This window comes from Nymphaea colorata, chromosome 7 (assembly GCF_008831285.2).
Source record: "Nymphaea colorata isolate Beijing-Zhang1983 chromosome 7, ASM883128v2, whole genome shotgun sequence".
Taxonomy (NCBI): domain Eukaryota; kingdom Viridiplantae; phylum Streptophyta; class Magnoliopsida; order Nymphaeales; family Nymphaeaceae; genus Nymphaea; species Nymphaea colorata.
The window spans coordinates 17665589-17678831 of record NC_045144.1 but is presented as its reverse complement, the minus strand read 5'-3'; the positions used below and the strand labels follow the sequence as shown (position 1 = coordinate 17678831).

General features: G+C 37.6%; 1 protein-coding gene across 2 annotated transcripts; it reads left to right on the top strand.

Moving 5' to 3' along the window:
* Positions 1–3454: 3454 nt before the first annotated feature.
* On the top strand, positions 3455–13220 carry LOC116257019 (uncharacterized). Of its 2 annotated transcripts, XM_031633609.2 has the most exons (11): positions 3455–3700; positions 5960–6382; positions 6484–6620; positions 7160–7273; positions 7370–7447; positions 7884–8045; positions 10026–10110; positions 10663–10820; positions 10909–11038; positions 11219–11669; positions 11766–13220. In XM_031633609.2, the coding sequence occupies exons 2-11, from the start codon at positions 6056–6058 to the stop codon at positions 12788–12790; spliced, it is 2667 nt and encodes an 888-aa protein (XP_031489469.1). In that variant the 5' UTR covers positions 3455–3700; positions 5960–6055; the 3' UTR covers positions 12791–13220. The 2 variants fall into 2 exon arrangements, with proteins under 2 accessions (XP_031489469.1, XP_031489468.1); XM_031633608.2 differs by having other exon boundaries at positions 11219–13220.
* Positions 13221–13243: the final 23 nt, after the last annotated feature.

Genomic DNA, 13243 nt, shown 5'->3' with positions numbered 1-13243 from the left:
AACACGACTCATGAACTCGAGCTCGACTTGTTAAGCAAACGACTTGGCTCAAAAAAGTTGCTCGACGCCTTGTCTTCTATAAACAATAACCATCACAAAGCAACAATGCAAACAACAACCATTTCAGGATGCCGAAACAGTGGCAGCTTCTACGACATGTTTGGTGGCTGGGCGAACGTCTCCAAACATGAACAAAACTGCCCAAATTCCATCACAAAACCAAAATCACAATATTAGACATCAAGAGATTAAACCCTAAACACTGCCGCCGCCGTCTATTGCTGTTCAGTCACTGTTCGTCGCCAGCCACCGTTTGCCGTCCGTTGCCGGTTGCCACCGTACAACGCCGCTGCCCAAGGTGCTACAAGAAAGGCCACCGTTTGCCGCCGAGGGTTGCAAGCTTTTGATCTGATTTCAACCCGAACCTAGATCCAAACGTTCCGGAACGAACCAACGTATTGGTAATTTTGTATCGGCGTATCGATACCGGTACTCCATCAAAAGTGGCGTACTCCTGTGACATAAGAAGGGGTACTTATTGACATATATTTATGGGTAATATATATATATATATATATATATATATATATATATATATATATATATATATATATATATAGAGAGAGAGAGAGAGAGAGAGAGAGAGAGGAATTAATGTGGGTGACTGTAAATATCAGTCCACATTTGGCTCCGCTACTCTCTGTTACCCATTTAAACTCCGGTCGGTCTAATGTGACCGGAATAAGTATGTGACCGGAATAAGTTAACGAGACAGCTAATGGACAGCCGATGGAAACGTAAATGGACCAGGTTGGGCCCAATGGAGCCGGTCGGGCCATAATGGGTGGGCTAACGGACTGGGCCCGATGCCACGGACCGGACAGATAAAGTTAAATGCCATTTGGGAAATATGCTCTACGCTGACCTATTGACGTTCGTCAACCTGAATGTTTCAAGTATAAAATTTATGTGGGCAGAGTTATTATGGCATCATATAATTTTTATTAGAAAAACATTCCATTTAAGAGACAATCTTTTAGCCACAACTCAAAGAAGCGCTCCGTTTTCGTGTGTTTTCTGTTTATAAGGGCTGCTTTCTCGTCAACTACCAAACAGAAGTGAAGGATATTTCAATTTAGCAATATAGGAGACCGATCTTTTGTATTCTTTTATATTATCATTTGGAGTCAAAATGAATAATATATCGTGTTTTCTCATATGCTCTATAAAAAAACAATTAAAAATTTCACATGGGCCCAGTGTGTTCTCCAAAATTGTTATTGAGGTCAAATTATAATTTCCAAACATTTTAAAATGAAAGTTTTTTACTTTTCAAATCAATTTGCCACCAACTTTGATATGGATTGGCTGATTCAGGGCAATTTGGAATAAGCATCGTACCGTTTTATCGGCTGACATGCATTGGTTCGTATCAGTTTATTTATTTGTATTAAAAATTATTATTTTAAAATTATTATAATTAAATAAAAAGTAAATCATCTTATCATATCCGGCAAAGGGCTAATATGACTCTCATTGGAATATCATGTATGTGATTGGGTCCACATGAAAATATAAAACACTAACCATTTAAGTTTCCTACTTGGCCCATGGCTCATACGTATACTTACAGTGCTCCAAGTGGCCTAAAATAAGAGAAATATTTCTTTTAAAGGACAGTTTATCTGTTGTAATCTCAAACACAGGCTTCTCGTGCCCTCGGTGTTACTAACTTTCCAGTGGAAAGCCTACTTTTACTGTCGCCCTTCCGCTGCAGTTGAGATGTCGGAAGTTTTGCATTTAAAAGTTTAAAAATTAATAGCCAAAGGGCACTCTAATTTTAGATTTCAGATTTTAAGTATGTAAAAAACTGAAAGTTAATGAAGATCCCATGAATCAAATACAATGTGTATACTTTTTTTTATTCACATTTGATTCATCATATGTGAACATCCGATAAATCAAATGTGGAAAAAAAGATGCATGACTTTAATCAGATATGTTGAAATCTTATGTTATGTTAAAATCTTATGTTTTACCAGTTGCCCATTTAATCTATGAAGTTAAAAAAACGATTTAGGGTAAAAAAAAATTGAGATATAAGGTAAAAAAATAAATTTATATTTAAAAAGGGTGTCTTAGTAAGTACAAGTTGCTCCTCATCCCAACGTATCTTCGGAGTACTTTTTATAGTTGTCAGCGAATATTAAAAAAAAAAAGATAAATATGAACCGTATTTAAATTTTATTAGAAAAAAAGAGGGCTGCCAACCAAGATTTCTTAAAATATTATACACAACGAAAGAGACGACAACGATGTCCTTTTTTTCTAATTGAAAAAGTAAAAGCACGTGTTAACTTAAAACCACAACGTTGAGAACATGCTCGCATCTTCCATGAAGCAATAATAACAAAATATTCACAAGGCGCGAGCTTGTAATTGAGATTACAATAAAATGTAGACCCTTAAATGAAAAACAGGCTCTACAAGGGCGGTTTTGTTATTAGGAAAAAAACGTTAACTAAAGTTTTACTTTTTGGCCAAACAGTTTTATACCTCTTATGTTTTAATGTACTTTTAGAAACTTCGCTTTTGCTTTCAAACTGTCGAATATATGTATCAAATTGTTTTGTTTAATTTCAATTTATTGTCCTTCAAAATGAAAAAAAAAGATTTATTGGCTTTGAAATCAACTGAATTTTACCAGTTTTAAGTTTTTGTTAAAAAATTTAAATATACGCCCTGTTATTTAAATAAAAGCTGAAAGTAAGGCCCTAAATGGAAATTTGACTCGTCATTAAAAATAATTGCGTGGAAAGTAGTGCGAACTTGTGGAGTATTCTTAGAAAAATGACAAGATAGCCCTTTGAACCAGTGGGGTCAGGTCTGATCGTGGACTTGGTTCATGAAAAAAGTGAAGTTCATATGTTTATATATATTTATGTAAAAATAAAACATCTAAAGTTATTATTTTTCAAAATAAAACACAAGCCACCTTATTTTTTCTTAAAAAATATTATACATGACATACTAAGAACAGTGGATCTAAATACCTTAATCATGTTAGATATCTTAATCTCTCTTTATACATATATATATACACATATTCATACATTTTAGTTTTATGAATCTAATTTAAATTAGATTAAAATGATATCCCAAATTTCTTTAGCAAGAGAAAAGTTTGGGAATTGCATCAAACAAAAGCGGAAGACTTGCTTTTTTGGCACAAACAAACAAAAAGAGAAGTTAATTATATAATAATAAAATAATAAGCAAAGCACACGCCCAGATTTAAATTGGATTCCGGGTCGGGACCATATGGCCGTTCCGATCCGTGTGAGACGTGCTTCGGGTTGTAAATAAGAGAAGAAGTGGTGGACGTTTCGGACATTTCCTCGGTCTCCGTCCTTCAGACGGCGATGAAATTATCGCCGATTCCGCGGGGTGCCAATGAAAATCTGCGGCAAAAGAAAATTAACGGTTCTGCGCAGCCAAGCGCCTGGCGCTACTGATTTCCCACCCTTTTTTTTCACATTTATTCCTTTTTCTTCCATTTTTCCTGTTCATTTATTTCTTCTCGTATTCTCCTCGGCGATGGCTCGGAAGGATCAGCGAAACCCTAATTTTCGTCCCCTCGTGGAGAAGCCCTGAGTTCGTCGCCTCTTCGTCTCGGAGCGGAGCACGGGCGGACATGCCGGTACGTGTTGTCCTCGATTCCTTTCTTGACCTAATTTTAGTGTCTTCTGATTCCCGCAACTCGTTTTATGGCTCTTTTGATTGGTTCGGGATACAAGGAGATCGTCTCTCGGATGGGTTCTTGCGGGATTAATGAATCTCGATGCTGCTCCTTTAATGTATTTGCTTCCCTTTCGTTTCCAATCTGTTGAGTGGTGTTCTTGTGAATCTGAGTTAGGTGACTATGAAATGTTTTGCTTTGGGTGGCTTTTTCGGAATATTTTATTGGATTGGGTATTCATTTGGTTGATAGGGTTTTCATGTGATTTCTTTGAGGTTTTTGTGTCGCTTGGTTTGGAGATTTTGTTGGTGTAGGGTGCTCGGCGAGAAGATGGTAGGGAACAACCGGTTATTTAATGGAGTGAATTATTTTACGGGTTGTGAAAGGTGTTTTTTTTAATCGGTCTTTTCGTGAAAATAGTTATTTCCGTTGTTGATATAATGCATTACTTGCCAAATTTGTTCATGTCCTATTTATAAGTTTATTCCAAAATTAGGCTCATTTTTTTCCTACTTCAGTTCTTTTTTTTTATTTTAAAGAAAAATGTTTTTATTAGATTTTTTTTACAGTTCACTTGTTTACCATGTTCTTATTATTATTATTTTTTTATTCTTTATTGAGGATAGGCGGTAACTGCTAGTAGTTATGAATAATCTGTTGAGTGGGTGAATTACTTGCAGATACTAGGATAATTTTGACTAACCTCTCAGTTCGAACGTCAAAGTCTCTGCCACGAGATAGGTCACGGTTATGGTGCTCATCCACCTCATATGACGATTTGATGCAATTCGGAGTTTCTCAACGTTTGCCATCTTGAATATCCTAGGGCTTTTTTATACGTTGGTTACTAGCTTTTATAGGGAGGTCCACCCAGAGACCTTTCCTAAAGTTCATATGATGGAGGACGATAACATTACATTACATCCAAAAATGTTTTAAATGAAAATAAGGATATAAGAGAACCTGTAAAACTTGTAGCTTCTTCTATTCCATGAATTTGGCTATGTAGCCCTCGAGACCTGATAAACTTGGCTGCCCATTCGATTTACCTTTCCTTGAATGAATAGAATGCGGATTACTGTTCTCTTTGTTTTTGATTGAATATTCCCTAATATTTATTTCCGGTGAGGAGCTAATATGATGTGTGTTGGAGGATACTTTCTGATACAATACAACAATGACAATTCATGGATGAAGCATGGCCCCAAAATTTTGGAAACATTGCAGAATCATCAAACCGACAAACAATGTCCACTATTTTTCAAAATATCGTATACTAAGTATATATGTATGCATGCATGTATATATGTATGTATGGATGCATGCAGATGTACATATATATGCATTATTGCAACAATATCATGATGTCTTTTGGTTTTTTAATATTTTGACTGTATGTCCTTTTCATTACATGTTTCTTTTAGATCTTAGAGAAATTTGAATGGATTTTTTATTTGCAGGAGAATATCATAAACATAAAGCATATCATTTCATAAATTTTCTATTATTTTTCTATTGTTTAAATTTAGAACCTTCAATATTTTCGTTTGAAAAGAACTCTGGAGAACATTTATGGCATTGAGGTTGTTTTTGACAATGATAGTGGCAGCCTTGGACAAAAGTCTGTTAGTGTCCCATTTCTTTTTACATGTTGATACGGCTGCCCTGAAAAAAAATGGTTCGACAAATTTGAAGAACCTTTCCCAGCCTTCAGCATTCCTTTTTCTGATAAGCTTCTGGTTATAAGTAGTATGGGTGGCCTACCTGACAAAATGTTGTCTTATCTCAAAGTTGGAAAATGGCTGCTACTGGATAAACTGTGAGTCTGTGACTGAGACATTTTGTTTGTCCAGATTATTTCCAGGCCTTTTGTATGGTAATGTTGTGTTGAGGTCTTTTGTGTCTTGGGGACTGGGGAGTGCTTTTAGTAAGGTGGTTAGCAGTTACAGCAATGTACAGGAGACATTTATTACTGCCACTAAGGCTTGTATTTTTACATTGTTATCTAAATGTACCTAAATATGCTTACTTGTAAGCCGAGGATTAATACCAAGTTGTTTTTAAAGCTCTTCCAATCATTTTTCTGATAACACAATCTACGTGATATTTTCTCAAAGACATGCAAAACTGTATGAGTGCACTTATTGAATGCTTATCTATCAGCCTTGTGGAAACTACTGATAAACTGCTCAATCATCTCCATCTACTTCACTGCTGCAGCTTTGTCTTTCGAAGAGAAGATGTACACAGAAGCATACAGAGTATTTAGGTGAAAATCTCTTGACCTTTGGTTGAGGACATTTCATTTGATGCTGGATGGCGGCTGGTCAGCAAAAAAGGCGCCTGAATGCTGTAAATCTTGCAAGTTGCAACATACCAGAGCAGCACAGAGGAAAAAAGAGGAAGGATCTGGATTTATCTCCCTCAATATTGAGTTTGAACCCTCACATTTCTCTTGAATGGAAAGGGAAACAAAAGAGGGCAGTGGCTAGGAAGGATCAGGTTGCAATTTCATGGAGAGATTTATCTCCTTTTATTGATGGTGGACAGCAGTCTTACACTCATGCTCGACTTGCTGATGTTTTCACTGTTCCTCATGAAATCTTTGAGCTGGACAATCTGCATGGGCTGCTTTCTTGTCAGGTAATTTCTAAATGACATCTGATGTTATTCTTGCATGTTATAAGATCAGTAAGTATCTTGCATCCACTGCATATGTTTTATTTAGCGTTTGCGAACCACAGGCTTGGAAAATGTGCCTCTCTGCATCAGAGAGAAAGCTTCTGTCTCAGTTTCTGCCCAAAGGGATAGACGTGGACCAACTATTGCAATCATTGTTTGATGGGGAGAATTTTCATTTTGGCAACTCTTTCCTCGAATGGTTAGTAATAACTAATATTGTTTTCCAAGAATTGCAAATTTTTACTCCAGCTACACACAATCAGTATTACTAGTTTCATTCATTTGTTAGATTTTTGTACTCCAGTTGTTGATGCATATGACTTTCACTAGTTTTTTTCCCGTTTTATGTAAATTTTTTTGCATGGTGCCTGTACCTTCTTTATGCAACCGGTTGTTGAGAGTTCTGAATGGCTTGTTCTATCTTTCCCTCATGGTTATTCAGAAAGATGGCAGAGTTTGTCCAACATTTTCTATGGATGGTTTACACTACGAAAATTTTCACCTTCTACCATCTATAAAGTCAATAAGATTTCCTTTTCTTGCTTTTTCTGAAGTCTATATAAAATTTGGGATTTCTTTACCTTATTTCATTTATCTGTGGTTATGTTGGTTGAGAATATATCCTTAGCCTTGACATTCCTGCTGCCTAGCTCTCTAACTTCTTCTTGTCACAGACAGCAGTTCTTAAAATGCAAGGGAAAAACTTGTGTTCTATTTAAAACAGATTGCATTTTGCAGGGGTTCTTTGCTTTGTTCTGGTAATCTTCATCCGGATGCTGTCATTCAGAGAGAGCTTATCTTCAAGGCCAATAGGAAGGGTTACTATTCAGAGCTGCAGAAGTATCATAATGTGTATGCACCTTTATTGATCTGCATTGCTGCTGTGGTGGTTACTGTCTCAGAACTTTTTTGCAAAATCTATCTGAAATTGTTTGATTTCCAATGCAGTATGTTGGAGGAGTTGCAGATATTGAAAGAAACATGGATAAATTCTAGAGACCCAGCAAATTTCCAGAAGTTATTGAGGTTTTTAATCTTATCTCGATGGACATGATTTTGTTTTTTCTCTCTGTAGTGTGCTACTTTGGCCTGCTAGATTTCCTCTTTATGGAAGGGGGAGCTTCTTATTGTTTGTAACACAATTCATGTACCATTAAGCTAAACATAACCTTCAGGTTGCATTTTATCATTAAAAAAAAAGTAAAGAACAAATTAACCAAACGTAACCTTGTGAAATTCATGTACACACAAAATGATTGTTGGCTTTTTTCTTTTTTTTTTCCACCCAATTTGCGTGTGGTATGAGGGTTGGTTGTTTTTTAAATGTTTAGGTAAAAGATTACATGTCCTCAGAGATGATTTTATTTCATCTTTTCTAACATAGTTTCTGCAACTTGGTTATTATTAACAAATATTATATTGCCTCATAATCATTGTTCTAATTTCATATCTCCAAAACCAGGTGCAGGAGGAATAACACTGAATATAATCTTTTGTCACATGCGAATGAATCAGCACCATTGAGCCTGGGAGAAAATGTTGCGGTAACTACGGATTCTGGTTCTTCTATTGGAGACGACGTAAATGATATTTGGGAGGAAATACAAGAAGATTCTCAAGAAAGGTAGAGGGATACTTTTCTTCTTCAATTGAGTTACACACACACACACACACACACCCACCTTTTACAACTGAGTATGGTCAGGAAATATGTTCATGAACCTGTCTTGGTAATCATCTCCTTTCCTATCTATTGAATCTTGTTATTGCCGGTCCAGTAGAGGAAATTGAGGCCATGGATATGCGACTTCGTAGTTTTTTTTTCTTCTTCTTACTCTTGGTGAGTGATTGTTATGGTAATCTTTGTGCAACACATGCATGTGCTTTATGTGCATGTGCATCATCAGTGTGTGTTTGAAGAGCCTCTTGTATGCTTGTTGAATCATGCAGGTAATAAATGTACTAGCCCTTCACATTGACATCCATTCTTATATACAAAAAGAACCACTAGGATAGGATTGTTACAACCTATGTGGCACATTCTGGTAGAAGAGCTGGATTTTGTATGGGAAAATAGGGGATGAAATTGAAGCCACAGAATGAAAATTGTTGGCTTTTCCTGCTCTTTTTAGGTTGGGAACTATTTATGTAGTTGACTATCTGGAACCCTTGTAATAAGTGGTTTATGCTCACATTGACATTCACAGCTTTGCGGTTTATGCATGTCTTTAGGTCTTAGTTTCCAATGTATGTGAGACCCTCAGTTTGCCAAGGTTTTCAATCCCCTAAATGTTGAGAACTTTTGTTTATAAGTAGCTGTAGAAATATGGATTATTGTTTGCTGGCATTCCATGGATTTCTGAAATTTTACTTGAGTTCTGTATTTCTTCAATATGTGACTCAAGATTGAAACACTGGTTTAGGTTTCTGCAAATTCCAATCCTTCTTTATGGTCAACTTAGTGGTGATTGTGCTTATTCTGTTAAATGGCAATATTTTTAAGCAAACATGATGGGATTGATTTAAAGATTGCCTATGAAGACAATTAACTTATTTGATGCTTATTAACTCCTATGGTAGTTTTATGCGGTCAAGTCCTTTATTATAACATTTTGTCAGTTGTGTTATAGTTGAGGAGTTTAATAATTATACATCCTAGTGTGTCAATGACTTGTTATTGTCGAAACCTCCTGATAATTATAATGCTTGTAGCTTGGCATAGTTGAACCTTATGTTGTCTAAATCGGAGTGAGACAAAAGCCAGTCAAAAGTCAAAAGTCAACACCCTAAATGAACTAGATGTAAAATAAGAAAAATATGAAAACACAACGGTTAAAGTGCCAAAAGTAATAGAAGACATAAAAATATCATAATGAATCCATTAAAACACATAGTCCTCTCTCTCTCTTTCTAGCTCTATAGATGTGTGTGTGTGTGTGTTTATTTTTTATGTGTGCACTACTAGTCCAAAAACTTTCTATGAAACGGAAACTCATCTTCTTGCTCAAAAAAAAAAAAGAAAAGAAAAAGGAAACAACAAAATGTAGGACCAACCCAAAAATCTGCTAAATATTTGACACAGTAGCCATGACTAGTCCATGGTCCACAGCGCTATCAATGTGTGGCTGTAGACTAGTCAGCTGGTTACTGACTAGGGAGACTAGTTTACTAGTTGGCCTACTACTAGCCTAAATAGAAAATGTAGGTTGCACTGTTGCAGCATGAACTCTAAATGTCTTGAGATTGTGTGAGAAGGTCAGTTTGCATAGCTGTAAGATGCACTATTTATATTTAAATATTTGTGGCAACTTGATGAAATAGACAGAAGCTAAGATAAAATTAAGTACATGGTTGTTTCTTGCCACACTGTGTACCTGAGGAGGATCAGACTTTTTTTCTTTACTTGTTCTGGCATTAACGGGTCAACTTCTGTTGATGTCTGCTCATTTCTGGAGCTTAATCCTCCCTATGTAGAATATACAATGTTTTTTCTCTTTGCAGGAGTCGAGACTTTTGCACACTAATACAAATGAATCTGCATCATTTTAAATTGAATATCATGAATATCCAAAATAATGCATAACAAAGATTTCTTTTTTGACAGGTTGACAAAACGTAAGGTTCGAAGAGGAGTCAGCATTTCCATAAACAAAAACGTGGACAACAATCTGGAAAAAGATGATAAACAGGTTAAAGTATCTTTTAGTTCCCATTGTCCTGATATAAATGACATTTAAATTGCCTGATGTCACAGTTTCTGTTACTTCATGTTTATTCTAAACGTGTCTTGTTTTTTATTCTGGTTCTCTAGTAAATAAGTCTGTGCACTATTTTTTTTCCATTCATTTTTCATTGTAGTTCTAATGTTTGTGTTTGCATGCCTGAATATACATGCATATGCCATATTGCGTCTGACCAATATGGAGGTCATATATGTAGAGCATTGCTGGTTGATCTATTTGAAAATACGTCCCTTAATGTTTGACATGCTGGCGCTAGACATAAAGACAACTAGGTTGCCACTCATAGCAGGAAATTTTTTCAGGAAAAAGTAGTTTTATATTTCTTGTTTGTTTAATATGCACCTCAGACAACACTTGCACTAGTATATTATTGGTTTGCTACTGGTAAATTGGTTTCCCTATTCATCCTTGAAAATGGATGGTTACTTTACTTTATGAAGGTGTACCTGAGTGATGCGATTCAAGGTTTTAACTATCTATTACCTCTGGTATGTACAGATCATCAGATCTCAACAGATAGTCAAAAAACTAAAGCTGACAAGTGGATCAGTTAAGTTCAAATCACTTAACCGGGTGCTAGGTGACACCAAAAAGCTTGAAAATCAACCATGTGGTGCTTTGGAGGAGGATGGCGATAAAAAGTTGCATAACCATTGGTTAGTAATAAAGTCTTTGCCATTTCAGTGTCCCACCAAAACAAGCAGTGACTTCCATAATCTTACTTCTGCACGTCTCTATATGTAGGCTGCAAATTGCTTGCACAGATATTATGGCTGCATTTGCGTCTCATGTTGAGAGACAGTCACAGATAAGTGAGTTGAAGGCATTGTTAGGCCAAGAAATTGCAGATAAAAAGAGGCTCGTGATCACCCAGGTTTGTTGGGCTTCCTTTGTGGACTTCTCATTGTCTATTCTGTTAGTACTTCTCAATTTGGAAAAACGCAAATTCGTGATTTAAATTTATGGGACAGGTTCTTTTGGGCTTTTTCTGATAGCTAAGCAGCAAAAAATTTTCAGGACACTTAATTGTTCTGTCAAATGGTTTTGTGTTCAGGATGGGGAGAAACAGAGCGGAAGCAGTATGCAGGAAGAGCAAGACAATGTTTCAGAAGATGAGGATTCTGATGTTGCTATTGAGAACTATGAGGAAGATGAATCCTCTCCTTCCACTGGTGATAATCAAGCTTTGGAGCATGTTCCTTCATTTAATAGTCGTGAAGAACCTGATGCTGCCTCTGAGGAAATGGAGGAGGATGTAAGCAACTCAAATGACATTGGAATCGAGAAAAATGAAGCCGTCTCTCCTCCCACTCTTCGTCAGTCTCTGGTTAGAATTCCTTCACTGAATGGTCATGAGCATGAACTTGTTTTCGAGGAAACAGTAGAGGATGTCAACAAAACTGATGAGATGATGCTTGAAAGTTGTGAGAGAGATGCCGCTGAATCGTCGGTTATGTGCATGACAACTGATCAGAGAACTGAGGAGGAACCCTGCACTGCACCAGGTATGTCGAAATTTCTAGAAGATGCTGAATCAGCTGAAGATATGGTTCATGCGGGTGGTTCCACTGAAGACGTCTGGTCAACTGTGAACATGACAGGTGGAACTTACTATGATGAGGGTCATGATTATTCAACTGTGAACAAATTGAGGATCAGACATCAAACGGTTGAAGAACAGCCTGCTCGTATGATCAATCTGGAGGCGGACATTCTCAGGGATGGAGATGAAGATGCAGGCCTATGCAGACCTGATGATAATGTGGGTTCAGCTGTGCAAGCAAACAATGGACCGTCCTTTTTTGATACATACGAAGATGATGGACCAGGTCAGATAATAAGCAAGCCAGTACTTCTCAAGGCGCAGCAGTCTTATTCTGGTCATCATGTGGGTGAGATGAAACAGCAAGAGCTACCATTCACGATGGGAGCTGGCAATTCATCAGATGGTTTCCACTTCTCTCAGCACCTCCATGGGCAACGGCAGCAGTTGCTTGATGAGAGACAGGCTGGAGAAAAGGAACTTCATCCTCTTCATCTTATGCAGAGCATGTATGGCTATGCTGAGAAGCAGCCAACTCGCCAGGTCTTTACACCCACAACCAACTCCATTGACTGGGAAACAGATTCTGCACGTGTGCTGCCTTTTCAGCCTTCAGCTGCTGGAGAGATGTTGGACCACCACTGGGGTTCCTACGGGGGCCGTACCCACTCTAACTGGTCTGCCCTGGATGTTCCATTATCGTCTCAAGGTCATTGTCCAGGTGATGGAACTGCAGCAGATGGTAGTTTGTTTGGCTTTGTACGGCAATTGAATGGATTCGCGCGGTCACCCTACGACACAGTGGGCTCTCACCAGTATGTTGGCCCAGGTGCATATGCTGGGGGAGCTGCTCCACAGGGTGATGAGATGCAGTGTCAAGGCCACAGCGCTCAATTTGCATACCTTAACCAGCAATATGGTTACATGCATCCACACCAGGATGCCACTCGCCACAAACCTAATGGCAGCATGGCATGGATGAACATGCCTCTGGCTGCTGGTGTGAACGCAGAGATGATGCATCAGAGTTCCATAATGCATGATTCGGTGGGGAAGCCATTTCTGGGCTCCTGGAACCAGTAGTCTCCCAGAGCATTTGGCGCATTATGTCATAGTTTCAATCAGCTTTTTCAGTTTTTGCATCCATTATTGCTTGAGCAGCGATCCCCCGCCTGCACTTTGGCCTGCTGCGGAAGAAAGCAGAGGAAGTTCCTGGGAAAGGTACAACGGGGAGGTTTATCCGACTGTGACGGTGGAGAAAGTTCAATTCTGTAAATATTTGACAGTAAAGGATCACATCCTAAAGTTCTTTGTGTATATATTTTTAAAGAAAAGCCCTCCAATATTTAGGATAACGATGCACATTTCCTGGGCTTTTTTCCTTTTTTCCTTTTTTTGACCCTTATTCTCTCCTCACTCTTTTTCCTGAGGTTAATTGCAGCAGTTCGTGAGTTGCATGAATTTTGCGGCCTCTAAACAATAAAGGATATTTCCAGACATGGTCTGAAATTTATGTGTACCTTTCACTGACTAAAT